A 14856-nucleotide genomic window follows, 5' to 3' on the forward strand; every position below is an offset into this window, starting at 1 on the left:
AATATTATATCAAATCTCATAGTTTAAGGACATTTTAGGTCGTAAAAATAATTTGAAATTACTTAATATATGAACTCATACGCGATTGGCTTAATTTTAGAATCCATAGTAAATCAAAATTAAAAAAAAGTTAGCCATCTACTCTCTATACTCTCCTCTCCCCTCACTTCCTCTCTCTTCAACTTTTTTCTTCTTAGATCTTGTCCACTATTTTTATTTGGAATATTTTTCAACTTGCGCCAAAACAAGGGAGAATAAAGTGGGAAACAATCGACGATATTCATATAGAAATAAATAGTTCAATAAAAGGTGATTTAATTAAGCAACCATTTATGTTTACTATATTTTTTTTTCGTGTGTGGACCAAAATTCAAAATAAAGAATGAAAATAACTTGTTTCTCCTATCTCCACGCTGCCCCACCATAATAATAATAATAATACAAATCATATTATTTTGAAAAGTGCAAAATTTATTCATATTTATTACTGATTTTATGTAGAAAACACTCGGAAAAAAAAATAGAAAATGAAAAGATCTCAGTTTCAAGACTTCAAAATTTTATCCCAACAATTACATTAATTGGTTAAAATATTGAGTAACGAATAGTAATTATCAGTAAAGAAGCAATAATATAAGGAAAAAGAAAAAAGAAGTTTCAGTAGGGGTGCCAAAAAATATGTTAACGTGTGTGATTCAAGATAATTAGAAAATAATTACTCCATTTAAGTTTTAACAAAACATATTTTTTTTCTAAAGAATAAAATGGTCAAATAAACTTTTCGAGACATTTTATTAATCCAATTTTCACTTAGGGTCTTTCTTACTTTTTATATAATACTAGTTATTAAGTGTACGTATTTTGCACATGTATAGCGTGTTAATTAATTGTACGGGCGAATTGCTTTGTATAACTCATCAATTTTAGCTTTGTACACCCAAAATGTGTGCTTTGATAATAAGAATCAAACTTTTTGCATGTACCAAAGTAGTTGAATCACACAAAACCATCCATCCCCAATTAGACCAGAAAAAATTATATTACACCTATAAAATGAAACTGTCCATATGAGTCAATGCACCCAATTTTCTTTTTATTACTTAGTTAAGTGTCTCTAGATAGTTTTCAAAGAAAAGAAAAATATTAAGATGTGTTTTGTGACACACCTGTGTGTGATTTCATAATGCTTAAAGGCCAATGTGGTGTCTCGGGGAGATGTGATTATACTTATAAATATGTTACAGGTGTGACTGAGGGAAATCTTGCTTCTGAAGTTGTGACATTTGAGTCAAGAAATGGACTATATATCAAGCGTCTTATGTTTGGATGTTCATCAAATTACTCTAAAGCTGCAGATCGTTTTAGTGGAGTTGTTGGACTTGGACAACGAGCTATTTCTTTGGTTTCACAACTAAATTATACTGGATTTTCCTATTGTATCGGTAATATAAATGATAAAAACTATGTTCATGGTTATAGGCAAATACTATATAACCTTAGTGTTGGGGACAAGTTTCTTGACATCAATCCCAGAGGATTGATTACGAAGGTGGAATGCTTGTTGATAGCAGGGCTACTTCAACTTATTTGCCTGATATAGCATTCAATAAATTGAAGGAGGAAATTAGATCTGTGATTGGTACGACATTAAAAGAGAGCTTTGTTACCGTGGAACTATCAGATCTTAAAAACTTCTCGACTATAGCACTTCATTTGATTGAAAATGCTAAAATGAAGTTTGCTGTTGAGAATTTATTTTGACAAGATAAACCTGACTATTTCTGCTTGTCTGTACAAAGTACGGATAGTAACAGGCTTCCTCCCTTTTAGCATAATAGGTGTTTGGGCACAACAATTTTATTATATTGCCTTTGACTTTAACACCATGAGGATGTCCTTCACTAAGATAAGTTGTCACCGCCTGTTTGATTGATCATTGTACTCAAGGAAAACTAAATATATATATATGTCTAATTATATATACTATTGTTTCTACTTAATTCAGTGATACAAGTCTTTCAATTATATATCAATATCTTCATTTGCCTTTTGTTTAAGGAAAAGATAACAGCTCGTGTTTTGAACACGCTCAAATTGATAAGACTGAACCTTCCATCTTCTGATTTTTCTGGTGATTGTTCCAGCACAGTTCCAGAATCTAACTTCTTTGAGGATTTTTTAATAATCTTGTAGTAAAGGACCTTGTGTGGCTTTCTCATCTCTCCTAGTTAGAGTTGTTGCGTCTTGGTGGTAACGAATTCCAAGCAAGCAATTGGTTTCAAGAGATAACTTATAAGGTCCCTTCAATTCATTGAAAGAATTGGATTTGAGTACTGTTTGTGAACTCTCTAAATTCGTTGTCTCCGGCCAATTCATTTTGATCTCTCTTTTAATGAGTTTTCTACTTCATCTGAAATGTAGCTGGTTATTCAATTTTAGCACAAGCTAGCCTAATTAGCATTGACCTCCCTTACAATAAACTCATCGGTCAAACTGATGATTGCTTTGGGAGCTAGATCTTGCTAATATCTTGGATCTTGGAGGGAAGAATCCTAGCATGCATGGATAGGGACTGATCTACTCAAGATCAGCATTCTAAGCCTACGGTTCAACAAATTCTATGGCAGCCATCGCTTATCTGTCAGCTTCATTTCTTCAGATACAAGTTCCACAATGCCTCAACAATTTAATTTGCCATATTGCGTCAAGAAAATGGCACTGGTGAGTCAATGGATTCACGATTACTATATTCCAGGATGATCTTACTTAGCTTGTACATAGGTGATTCAATGGAAAAACCAGGAGTCCAAAAATGTTTTATTATATCTGAGGAGTATAGTAATAAATTGGTTGGAGCTGGTATATATCTCTAAAGTAAAGAGATAGCTGAAATGGGGGGGTATAATGTGAATGGAACTGTTTTTGAAGGAAAAGATAGGTCAAATGAAGTTGTTTGAGTCTCTTTGATAACTTGAACAACCACTCAAGAAACCAACTTTCTGGTATGATAACTCCGGGCCTTGCCAACTTGAACAACCACTTAATTCCATCCTACAAATGGAACTGTCGTTGAAAGAATAGGTCAAATGAAGTTGTTGTTGGACTCTCTTGACTTGTCAAGAAACCAACTTTCTACTTAATTTCTGGTATGATCCCTGCTAATTTAACTTTTCGACCAACTTTCTGGTATGATCCCTCGGTGCCTTGCTAACTTAGTGTGTTGGAGCACTCAACTGCAGAGTTTTGATAGATCATCCTACAGTGGCAATGCTCAACTCTGCGATCCTCCATGGCCCTAATTAAAACTATCTTAGCTTATTCATCATACATTTTACGAAAACTCCAGACGTTTGCCTTCATTTGCCTTTTCTTTATGGAATAGATAACAACTAGTCTTGGTTTGAACACGCTCAAGTACAGATGAAAACAACTCATATAGTTGAGCTTCCAACAGTTTTGCCTTATTGTCCAAAGTTTCTATGGTAATAACTCATAATAAGTGTCATGTATACTCTCTTTGTCATACATTTTTATGAAATCAGCAAATTAATTCATAATTTAAGGAAATAAGCAAGAACGAACGACAATATTGATGGATGATCATAGTTGGATCTAAAGCCAAGCATAATTCTTCTCAACTACAGAGTCACGAGAAACAACTTCAACAACAATTTCAATAATACATATAATTACATGTTTAAGAAACAATAAGGACAATATTGATGGATGATCATAGTTGGATCTAAAGCCAAGCATAATTCTTCTCAACTACAGAGTCACGAGAAACAACTTCAACAACAATTTCAATAATACATATAATTACATGTTTAAGAAACAATAAGGACAATATTGATGGATGATCATAGTTGGATCTAAAGCCAAACATAATTCTTCTCAACTACAGAGTCACGAGAAACAACTTCAATAATACAAATAATTACATGTTTAAGAAACAATAAGGACAATATTGATGGATGATCATAGTTGTATCTAAAGCCAAACATAATTCTTCTCAACTACAAAGTCACGAGAAACAGCTTCAACAACAACTTCAATATACATATAATTACATGTTTAAGAAACAATAAGGACAATATTGATGGATGATCATAGTTGGATCTAAAGCTAAACATAATTCTCCTATCATCTCTTCAGGTGGAAACAATCTAAAAGGCCTTTTGATATGCGAAACATTGTCCTTAACTTGGCGTGAAAAAGCTAAATAACAAATATGTTGTGTTAGCACTGTTTCATTATTCTTGAATATCTCAACTTGCTTTAAGGCTTCATAGAATTCTAATATTGGCCATCTACCACTATATTCATAACCATATATTTGTATATAGAATTCATTGTTACATTGATCAATAATTTGATAACGATCCAAATATACTTCTTTTTATATTGGAGTAAACGAAAGGTCTACGCAATTTTCCATGTTTACAATGAATTCTTTGTCTGTTCTTGGATCAGTTTTGTTCAATCCTATACGTGGTGAGATGAAATTTTTTATTATACTATTTTTGATTATTTTCGGATTTCGAAAAGTATCGTTGGATTGAATAGTGGGTGAGATGAATATGTACATAAGAGAATTATGACGATGATAAGATCACTCCATGCCATGGCTAGCAAATTTGAGAATGATTTAATATTTTGGTTTTGATCAATTTAATTTATACAACATAGCAATTCAAGTTTAAGTTGGACTAGAATTATAAAAACTTGACAATGTTGAGTTATATTAGAAAAAGGATAACTTTTTTTATAAAATTATGCTACTCCCTAGCTATGTCCCAATTTATGTGGTACTTTTCATTTTTTGAGAGTCAAGCAGTTTAAACTTGATCGAAATTTGTGCATAGAATCTTCAATTTTTTGAAATGAAATTTATATATTTATAAACTACGTACTATAAGTTGCAATAACTGATAATTCAAAATGCTTAAAAGATCTATGAAAAACTTACTGTCAAAGATAAATTTATTTGAATCTTGAAATTTGAAAAGTCACATAAAATGAAACGGAAGGAGTATTATTTTTAGTGGAAAAAATTGTAATTCCATTTTGATTGTTTCTAAACTATTGGTATCGCTGATGGCATTGGTGGTTGAGCTAAAAATTAACTGACGCTAGAATTGTAATATACTCATTCATAATGTTAAATGTAATATATTCATCCATAATATTATAACAAAATTTTATTATAACGATATGATTTTCTCCTAAATTAATTTTTCATGTTATATTTTATTACAAAATGATCTATCTATAATTGGAATGTGATTCATTATAATAGTATACTCTTTATAAAATTACCTCATTATAACAATCATACTAAAATGTTGTATGGTAAAATTTTGTAAGAAACAAGTTATGTATAAAATAAAATATTGAAATATTTATGGTAATCATCATTAATGTCATGCACGTAATAAATTTCAAGTACCAATAGCTAAAAGAGAAAATTGTATTTTAATGGTATCCATCAGTTATGGTCATAACTTCATGAAGTAATAAGACTATTGATGTTTGTCTTTTAATGGTATCCATCAATATACATAAATAACATCTTACTATAGTAGTCATGAAACGTTCAGACAAACAATGTGGTTATAGAGAAGTTTGCCATAAAATGTCCAGACAATCGTTATAGCTATAGAGAGGTTTGATTGTATATGTTTAAACTAGGATTTCTTGTGTCAATCTACTTATAGGCACTTGGCTAAAACTATGACAAGCTATTGTACTACATTCCATCAGTGATATGGAATCAATTAGCTTGGTTATTGTCGATTTGGTTTTGTTTTTTCAGTGATCTTTTTAGTTTAGAAATAATAAATTTATTGAGCGTATACACATCTCGATAGATATAGACACCTAGTACATGAACAATCCACATAAAAGGTAATGTGGATTAAATTAAATAATACTAGAGTTATTATTACATGAATAAAGTGAATCAATTACGAGAACGTGTGACTATCTGATGTGAGGTATAGGGTAGGTAAAGACTAAAGTAATGGATTTTGATGGTTTGGACTTGGGGTTTTAATAGTTGGCTAAATTTAATTGTTAGACTTGAGAAAATGATAAAGTTAAAGACTTAAGTTAATTAAAATTTAACAAAATATTTGTATTTTACTAATAAATAATATAAAAAAAATTATAAAATTTATTTATATATATAATTTTTCGATTCGATTTGGTTATTTTTCCAATTTTTTTTTAGTAAAATCAAAATCAAACCAAATGATATCGGTTTTCAAAATTTAAAACCAAATATCAATTTTTATAATTGGTTTGACTCAAATTATAATTCGATTTGATTTTTTAACCATAAGCATGAACAACCCTGATATGGAAACTCCTTTCCTAATATTTTAGTAATTCAAATCCTTTTGGGTTTAGGATTTCTCTACTTCTATAAAAGCCCAGCCCAAGACCAAACCCAAACCCAGCCTAAATTATATGTAACTCGCTTTCTTCTCTCTTATCGTCTACCATCTTGACTCATATCTCCGGCGAGAACTCATCGGCGGCGATCCTCCTCTTCCGGCGAATTCGTATTCCTAAGCTTCTTCTCTGTTACTGTAAGCATCCTTATTTCTCGTTTTTTCTTTTAATATAGAAACGAATCTTGATTCCTCTCTGTGAATTGGTTTTTTAGTGATAGGATTATAAATTACGAATTGGGTTTCGATTCAGTTTAGGTGGTACAAATCTATGAAGAAACGTTGCTTTAATCTGATTTTGAGTGTTACTAATGATGAGATATTTGTAATACTATTGGGATTTTTAGCTGCTGAATACAGAACTATGAGTCTTAGGTTTTAAGAGACCACAAAGTGGTTCTGCTTTTATTATTTATTTTTTTCCTTTTAGGGAGTTTTTCTTGGTTTGTTTTTGTGTAAAATATAAAGTCATAGTATACTAATTTTTGAGTTTTCAGTTCTTGGGATTAAAGGACTTTCAGGATATTTATAGAGGGATGAAACTGAATCAAAGTGATAAATTTTCAATGATCCACAAAGTCGGGAATGAGTGTTTGAAAAAATTGAATCTTGGCGTTTCAAATGGATTGATACAAAGTACACTATTTTATAAAAGTAGCTAACTATGATGCTATTTTGAAGTGAATGGATGAAGAGGATTCATGTAGCTCATCTTATCTAGTTGGGCATTGTGGACGTAGTGGTTTGGTTGAATATTGGATGAAGCTTTGGTGCTTCTTTTTCAGGTTAAAATCTGCAGATTGTTTTTGAGAATTCTTTAGATACAAAACAGCTGAGATTCAATTTGGAGTAAAACAAACTTAATATTTGGTTTTCATTTTTGAGAAAGAATAAACAAACTTAATATTTTATAATTGCTTTTAACATTCGTTTTACAGTATTTTATTTACTAGGGGAGTGTAGCAGGGGTATGATTGAAATTTTATACCAGAACCTTCTTGTTTTCTTCACTGGTTTGTGCAAATCAGTGGGAAACAAATGTTCCATAAAGTATGGACTTTGGAATGATAAGATATGTCACCGTGTCGCTCTCTCTCTTCTCCTGTATCATATGTTCCCTTTAAGTTTAGAATGATTAGATTTGTCACCGTGTTGCTCTAACTTTTCCTGTAACATATGTTCCAGTGTTTAAATCTGTATAATGTCATTAAAGCTTCGTATTTTTTTGGTTCATTCAAATGCACCTCGGCCATAAATGTTCTTATTGTCTTTCTGTCCTCTTCTTACTTCTTTCAATGTGATTTTATGCTGCTTTCTTCTCTATTTATGCTGCTGTTCTAATTTCTTGCTATAATGTGCTAATATTTTGTGTGAAGCCTCTCCATTACTATTTTGGATGTGTAGTTTCTTGTTCAGTTGGCTGAGCTGACTGGTGTACTGACAATCTATTTATTCAAACTTTCTAATTGTTCTCTTTGGTTACAACAGATTGTAAATTCAATGGGGAAGAAAAAAACAGATGAGGCTGGTGTAAGTGTGAAGGCTAAGGGAAGCAGCAAAGATTCCAAGGAAGGGAAAAAGGAGAAGCTTTCTGTCTCTGCCATGCTTGCCAGCATGGACCAGAAACCTGAGAAGCCCAACAAAGGTTCTTCAGCCACTGGTGCTAGTAAGGCCAAGCCTAAAGCCGCTCCAAAAGCATCAGCTTACACTGATGGTATTGATCTTCCTCCCTCTGATGACGAGGAAGAGGAGTATCTTCCTGGCCCCGAAGAAGTGGAGGAACTGATCGATGGTAATAGAAGGCATAGAAGGAATGAAGCAGGTCCAATTGATACCTCCGTAAGTTATAAAGAGCTAAAGAAACGAGAAAAGAAGGATATGCTTGCTGTTCAGGCAGCTGAGGTGGCAAAAAAGGAGGCCCTTAGGGACGATCATGATGCTTTTACTGTTGTTATTGGTAGCAGGGCATCTGTTCTTGAAGGTCAAGAGGATGCTGATGCAAATGTTAAGGATATAACTATAGAGAATTTCTCCGTAGCAGCTCGTGGAAAAGACCTTTTAAAGAACACATCAGTTAAGATATCTCATGGGAAGAGATATGGTTTAGTTGGTCCCAATGGAATGGGCAAGTCCACCCTACTAAAACTCCTTGCTTGGAGGAAGATTCCTGTACCAAAAAACATTGACGTACTTTTGGTTGAACAAGAGATAGTTGGTGATGATAGGACTGCACTTGAAGCTGTTGTTTCAGCTAACGAGGAGCTCATCAAGCTCCGAGAAGAGGCTGCATCTTTACAGAATGCTGCTGCATCTGTTGGTGAGAATGAAGATGATACTGATGGGGACAACATTGTAGAAAAACTTTCTGAACTGTACGAAAGGTTGCAGCTGATGGGATCAGATGCTGCTGAGGCCCAAGCATCAAAAATTCTTGCTGGGCTGGGTTTCACCAAGGAAATGCAGGGGCGTGCTACCCGATCTTTTAGTGGTGGTTGGAGGATGAGAATTTCTCTAGCACGGGCTCTTTTTGTTCAGCCTACTCTATTGCTGTTGGATGAACCTACTAATCATCTTGACCTTCGGGCTGTTCTATGGTTAGAGGAGTACTTGTGCAGATGGAAGAAAACTCTGGTCGTTGTTTCACATGATCGAGACTTTCTGAACACTGTTTGCAGTGAGATTATTCATCTCCATGACATGAAACTACACTTCTATCGTGGTAACTTTGATGATTTTGAAAGTGGATATGAACAGCGTCGCAAAGAGATGAACAAGAAGTTTGAGATTTATGATAAGCAGTTAAAAGCTGCCAAGAGATCTGGAAGTCGAGCACAACAGGAGAAGGTAAAAGACCGAGCCAAATTTGTAGCTTCCAAAGAATCAAAGAAAAAAGGAAAGGATAGGGTTGATGAAGATGAAACTCCACCTGAAGCACCTCAGAAGTGGAGGGACTACAGCGTGGAGTTCCACTTCCCTGAGCCTACTGAACTGACACCTCCACTTCTTCAGCTAATTGAGGTCAGCTTCAGTTATCCTAATCGACCAGACTTCAGGCTCTCTGATGTTGATGTTGGAATTGATATGGGGACTCGAGTTGCTATCGTTGGGCCCAATGGAGCAGGCAAATCGACCTTGCTTAACCTCTTGGCAGGTGATTTAGTTCCTACAGAAGGTGAAGCCCGCAGGAGTCAAAAGTTGAGGATTGGACGGTACTCACAGCATTTTGTTGATCTTCTCACAATGGATGAAACACCTGTCCAGTACCTGCTTCGTCTTCACCCAGATCAAGAGGGACCTAGTAAGCAAGAAGCTGTTCGTGCAAAGCTAGGAAAATTTGGACTTCCCAGTCATAACCATCTTACCCCCATTTTAAAGTTGTCTGGAGGACAAAAAGCTAGAGTTGTATTTACATCTATTTCCATGTCGAAGCCTCACATCTTGCTGTTAGATGAGCCAACAAACCATTTGGATATGCAGAGTATCGATGCTTTGGCAGATGCGCTTGATGAGTTCACTGGTGGAGTTGTGTTAGTCAGTCACGACTCGAGGCTCATATCAAGGGTTTGTGATGATGAAGAAAGAAGTGAAATTTGGATAGTTGAGAATGGGACCGTTGAAAAGTTCCCAGATACATTTGATGAGTACAAGGCAGAACTTGTAAGGGAAATCAGGGAAGAAGTTGATGATTGATGTTGCAACTGGCTTATTCTATTGTTAGTGTCTTGAGGGAGAGTGTAATCTTCTGTTCAGGGAGGGTTTTCTTTTCGACTTCATATCGAAGGGAGAGTGTAATCTTTTGTTGCGGATATAAGAGTACATAGTGGCTAGAGTTATTATGTACTGTGTCATATTCTATCTATTTCTTTTTATTATGTTTGCCTCACTGGCAATAATGTCGAAGAACATTGAATTTGCTCCTCATTCTATCTGTTTTCCCTCTTCATTTTAGGTCTCTGTCAAATTTGCCTCACTTTGCAAATTCAACTAGCATTTACATCTATACTGTTTCATTTCTGTGGATCTGAGGAAAGGTTTTATAACTTCTTAATGTGAATGGTTTGCTGGAATTACTTCTACTTCTTGTGTCAGATTAATAATATGCTGCTGCTGTTTATATATACTAGCTTATTCTTCCTTTTCTCTTTGGGGTATTGGAAATGGCTTTTTCTTGTTAAATGACTTTTTGTTGCTGGAATGGCTTAGTTCGATATTATATTTTCATTTAGCTTGAATATCCAGCTGTATTAGCGTTTAGGATTCACTTACCACATTCAAATATATTTTGATAAAAAGGTAAGTAATCAGCTTGGTGTTTCTTTTGAAGCAATTAGAATCTTTAAAGATCGAAGGACAAGAAGTTGTGTGTGAGTTGACTGGTTAATTGGTTTGAGTTAGATCATCTGTAGGTGTTTTAGTTCCTGTTTTTAAAAGCATCTTACTGCGTTCTAAGAGCTTTATGGGGAACTGTAGAAGTGATTATCATGGACCATACAGTCATGCATGTGTTTTCGTATGTACTATTTTGGTTGTTTTGTTACAGATTGGTTGCTGTTCAAGCTGTTGCTCGTGATTCATCAGGCTTATTCCACTGCTTCTGAAAGTAAGTTTCGTCTATAAGAGGGAGAGAAAGCAGGTTTTGGATTTCTCTTTACCCCAAGTGCTACTTTTTCTACCTATTCTGCTGTGCTCCTTTCCTTTAGATACAACGCCATCTCTTACCGAGGCATATTTGAATGGTTATTAACGCTTAAGGGCATCTTCATCAATATTCTCTGAAACTGAGACACGATGCTGTAGTTGTTATCCTCTGCAATCTGAATACAGTATGGCCTGCCATAGTGATCCAAATTTGCAAGAAAAGTTGCTCTCATTTGAGATGTAGCCAATAATGACATGATGAAAGGTAAGTTGTATCTATCCTACTGTTTGGAACTCCTATACCCTTCTGGTTTATACACTTAGCATAGCCTTCTCCCTTTGTAAATTATGAAACTTCTGTATGTCTTCATTCATATGGAAATGAAACATTAGAAGACAAATGGATGACTGTTGTGGATGCGTTGGAAGCCCTTAAATTAAGTATTTAATTATATTTTTAGTTGTTTTATTTATTATTCTAGAATAGGATTTATGTTTCATTGTTTCATAAAGATTAGGTTAAGTTATAGTTATTAGTTTGGAATAGGATTTAGGTCTCCTACTTTCATAAGAATTAGACTTCCTATTAATGTAATAAGACTCCTATTTAAAGGGGCTTTTGATGAATAAATCAGTAAGTCATAATTCAGCAAAAAGCAGGAGATTGGAGTTCTCTCTTCCATTGAACTCTAAGGTTTCAGTCTCCCTTTGAAGAGATCGGAGTTCTCTTTTAATGAATTCTAAGGTTTCAGCCTCCCTTTAACGAGCTGATTTATATATCGCCTTATAAATCGATCCTTCCCTAAAGATTCATAACAATTTGGTGTTAGAGCCTAACACAATGGGTGATGAGATCAGTTCCAGATTTCGCGATGAGATTAATTCTAGGTTTCAAGAAGAACGTGTGATTACAGAAACACTAATGGACTCTAAAATTGCAGCTATGGAATAACGCCTCAGCAAAAAAATTATCCAAGTCATCCAAGAACAATTGTCTAGATTGTGAGTTGGCTCCACAAAACCAGCAACCCACAAACCTAAGTCAAATAGTGCCCAGACAACTAGCAGATCAACAATTCTTGCTACAGAAGGCAATACACCACCTACTTATAACGTCTCCAATAATCCATTAATTCGGGCACATCGTTGTGGACATTTTTTTTAAAAAAATCAACATACAATGATAGCAAAAAAGATTGGTGTGGTTGGATTCCACATGTTCGGACTAACACCATTATGGTATTATCAACTTAAACGAGCGAATGGCTCAATGAGTTTGGAAGAATATCAACGACTTGGACCTCATGAAAGTAGCAATCTAATGGACAAATTAGTCATGCTTCAGCAAACTGATAGAGTCGAAATTTATCAATGTCAACTTCAAGCTAGGTCTGAAATTGGATAAGTTGATGATTGCCGTGAAATTCGAGCTTGAGGACAAGCTCTTTCAACATAAGAGGGGGGTAATGTTGTGGATGCGTTGGAATCCCTTAAATTAAGTATTTAATTATATTTTTAGTTGTTTTATTTATTATTCTAGAATAGGATTTATGTTTCATTGTTTCATAAAGATTAGGTTAAGTTATAGTTATTAGTTTGGAATAGGATTTAGGTCTCCTACTTTCATAAGAATTAGACTTCCTATTGATGTAATAAGACTCCTATTTAAAGGGGCTTTTGATGAATAAATCAGTAAGTCATAATTCAGCAAAAAAGAAGGAGATTAGAGTTCTCTCTTCCATTGAACTCTAAGGTTTCAGTCTCCCTTTGAAGAGATCGGAGTTCTCTTTTAATGAATTCTAAGGTTTCAGCCTCCCTTTAACGAGCTGATTTATATATCGCCTTATAAATCGATCCTTCCCTAAAGATTCATAACAATTTGGTGTTAGAGCCTAACACAATGGGTGATGAGATCAGTTCCAGATTTCGCGATGAGATTAATTCTAGGTTTCAAGAAGAACGTGTGATTACAGAAACACTAATGGACTCTAAAATTGCAGCTATGGAATAACGCCTCAGCAAAAAAATTATCCAAGTCATCCAAGAACAATTGTCTAGATTGAGAGTTGACTCCACAAAACCAGCAACCCACAAACCTAAGTCAAATAGTGCCCAGACAACTAGCAGATCAACAATTCTTGCTACAGAAGGCAATACACCACCTACTTATAAAGGCTCCAATAATCCATTAATTCGACCACATCGTTGTGGACATTTTTTTGAAAAAAATCAACATACAATAATAGCAAAAAAGATTGGTGTGGTTGGATTCCACATGTTCGGACTAACACCATTACGGTATTATCAACTTAAACGAGCGAATGGCTCAATGAGTTTGGAAGAATATCAACGACTTGGACCTCATGAAAGTAGCAATCTAATGGACAAATTAGTCATGCTTCAGCAAACTGATAGAGTCGAAATTTATCAATGTCAACTTCAAGCTAGGTCTGGAATTGGATAAGTTGATGATTGCTGTGAAATTCGAGCTTGAGGACAAGCTCTTTCAACATAAGAGGGGGGTAATGTTGTGGATGCGTTGGAATCCCTTAAATTAAGTATTTAATTATATTTTTAGTTGTTTTATTTATTATTCTAGAATAGGATTTATGTTTCATTGTTTCATAAAGATTAGGTTAAGTTATAGTTATTAGTTTGGAATAGGATTTAGGTCTCCTACTTTCATAAGAATTAGACTTCCTATTGATGTAATAAGACTCCTATTTAAAGGGGCTTTTGATGAATAAATCAGTAAGTCATAATTCAGCAAAAAAGAAGGAGATTAGAGTTCTCTCTTCCATTGAACTCTAAGGTTTCAGTCTCCCTTTGAAGAGATCGGAGTTCTCTTTTAATGAATTCTAAGGTTTCAGCCTCCCTTTAACGAGCTGATTTATATATCGCCTTATAAATCGATCCTTCCCTAAAGATTCATAACAATTTGGTGTTAGAGCCTAACACAATGGGTGATGAGATCAGTTCCAGATTTCGCGATGAGATTAATTCTAGGTTTCAAGAAGAATGTGTGATTACAGAAACACTAATGGACTCTAAAATTGCAGCTATGGAATAACGCCTCAGCAAAAAAATTATCCAAGTCATCCAAGAACAATTGTCTAGATTGAGAGTTGACTCCACAAAACCAGCAACCCACAAACCTAAGTCAAATAGTGCCCAGACAACTAGCAGATCAACAATTCTTGCTACAGAAGGCAATACACCACCTACTTATAAAGGCTCCAATAATCCATTAATTCGACCACATCGTTGTGGACATTTTTTTGAAAAAAATCAACATACAATAATAGCAAAAAAGATTGGTGTGGTTGGATTCCACATGTTCGGACTAACACCATTATGGTATTATCAACTTAAACGAGCGAATGGCTCAATGAGTTTGGAAGAATATCAACGACTTGGACCTCATGAAAGTAGCAATCTAATGGACAAATTAGTCATGCTTCAGCAAACTGATAGAGTCGAAATTTATCAATGTCAACTTCAAGCTAGGTCTGGAATTGGATAAGTTGATGATTGCTGTGAAATTCGAGCTTGAGGACAAGCTCTTTCAACATATGAGAGGGTTATGTTGTGGATGCGTTGGAAGCCCTTAAATTAAGTATTTAATTATATTTTTAGTTGTTTTATTTATTATTCTAGAATAGGATTTATGTTTCATTGTTTCATAAAGATTAGGTTAAGTTATAGTTATTAGTTTGGAATAGGATTTAGGTCTCCTACTTTCATAAGAATTAGACTTCCTATT

The 14856-nt window shown here is 34.3% G+C and overlaps 2 protein-coding genes across 2 annotated transcripts; both read left to right on the forward strand.

Annotated features, from left to right (window-relative positions):
* The first annotated feature begins 1183 nt into the window (after positions 1–1183).
* On the forward strand, positions 1184–1761 carry LOC107057894 (probable aspartic protease At2g35615). Its single transcript, XM_015302983.1, has 2 exons — positions 1184–1442; positions 1550–1761. Exons 1-2 carry the CDS (start codon positions 1184–1186, stop codon positions 1759–1761), a joined length of 471 nt encoding a protein of 156 aa, XP_015158469.1.
* A 4691-nt stretch (positions 1762–6452) lies between these two features.
* Positions 6453–10403, forward strand: LOC102578605 (ABC transporter F family member 4-like). The gene is made up of 2 exons (XM_006362393.2): positions 6453–6593; positions 7944–10403. Exon 2 carries the CDS (start codon positions 7956–7958, stop codon positions 10143–10145), a length of 2190 nt encoding a protein of 729 aa, XP_006362455.1. The 5' UTR covers positions 6453–6593; positions 7944–7955; the 3' UTR covers positions 10146–10403.
* Positions 10404–14856: the final 4453 nt, after the last annotated feature.

The sequence above is a fragment of the Solanum tuberosum genome, unplaced genomic scaffold (genome assembly GCF_000226075.1).
Source record: "Solanum tuberosum cultivar DM 1-3 516 R44 unplaced genomic scaffold, SolTub_3.0 scf00403, whole genome shotgun sequence".
Classification (NCBI taxonomy): Eukaryota; Viridiplantae; Streptophyta; class Magnoliopsida; order Solanales; family Solanaceae; genus Solanum; species Solanum tuberosum.

Coding starts and splice junctions, on each gene's coding strand:
- LOC102578605 (XM_006362393.2), top strand. CDS start 7,956: ATGGGGAAGAAAAAAACAGATGAGGCTGGTGTAAGTGTGAAGGCTAAG.
- LOC107057894 (XM_015302983.1), top strand. CDS start 1,184: ATGCTTAAAGGCCAATGTGGTGTCTCGGGGAGATGTGATTATACTTAT. Junction 1,443..1,549: donor TGGATTTTCCTATTGTATCG/GTAATATAAATG, acceptor TTGATTACGAAG/GTGGAATGCTTGTTGATAGC.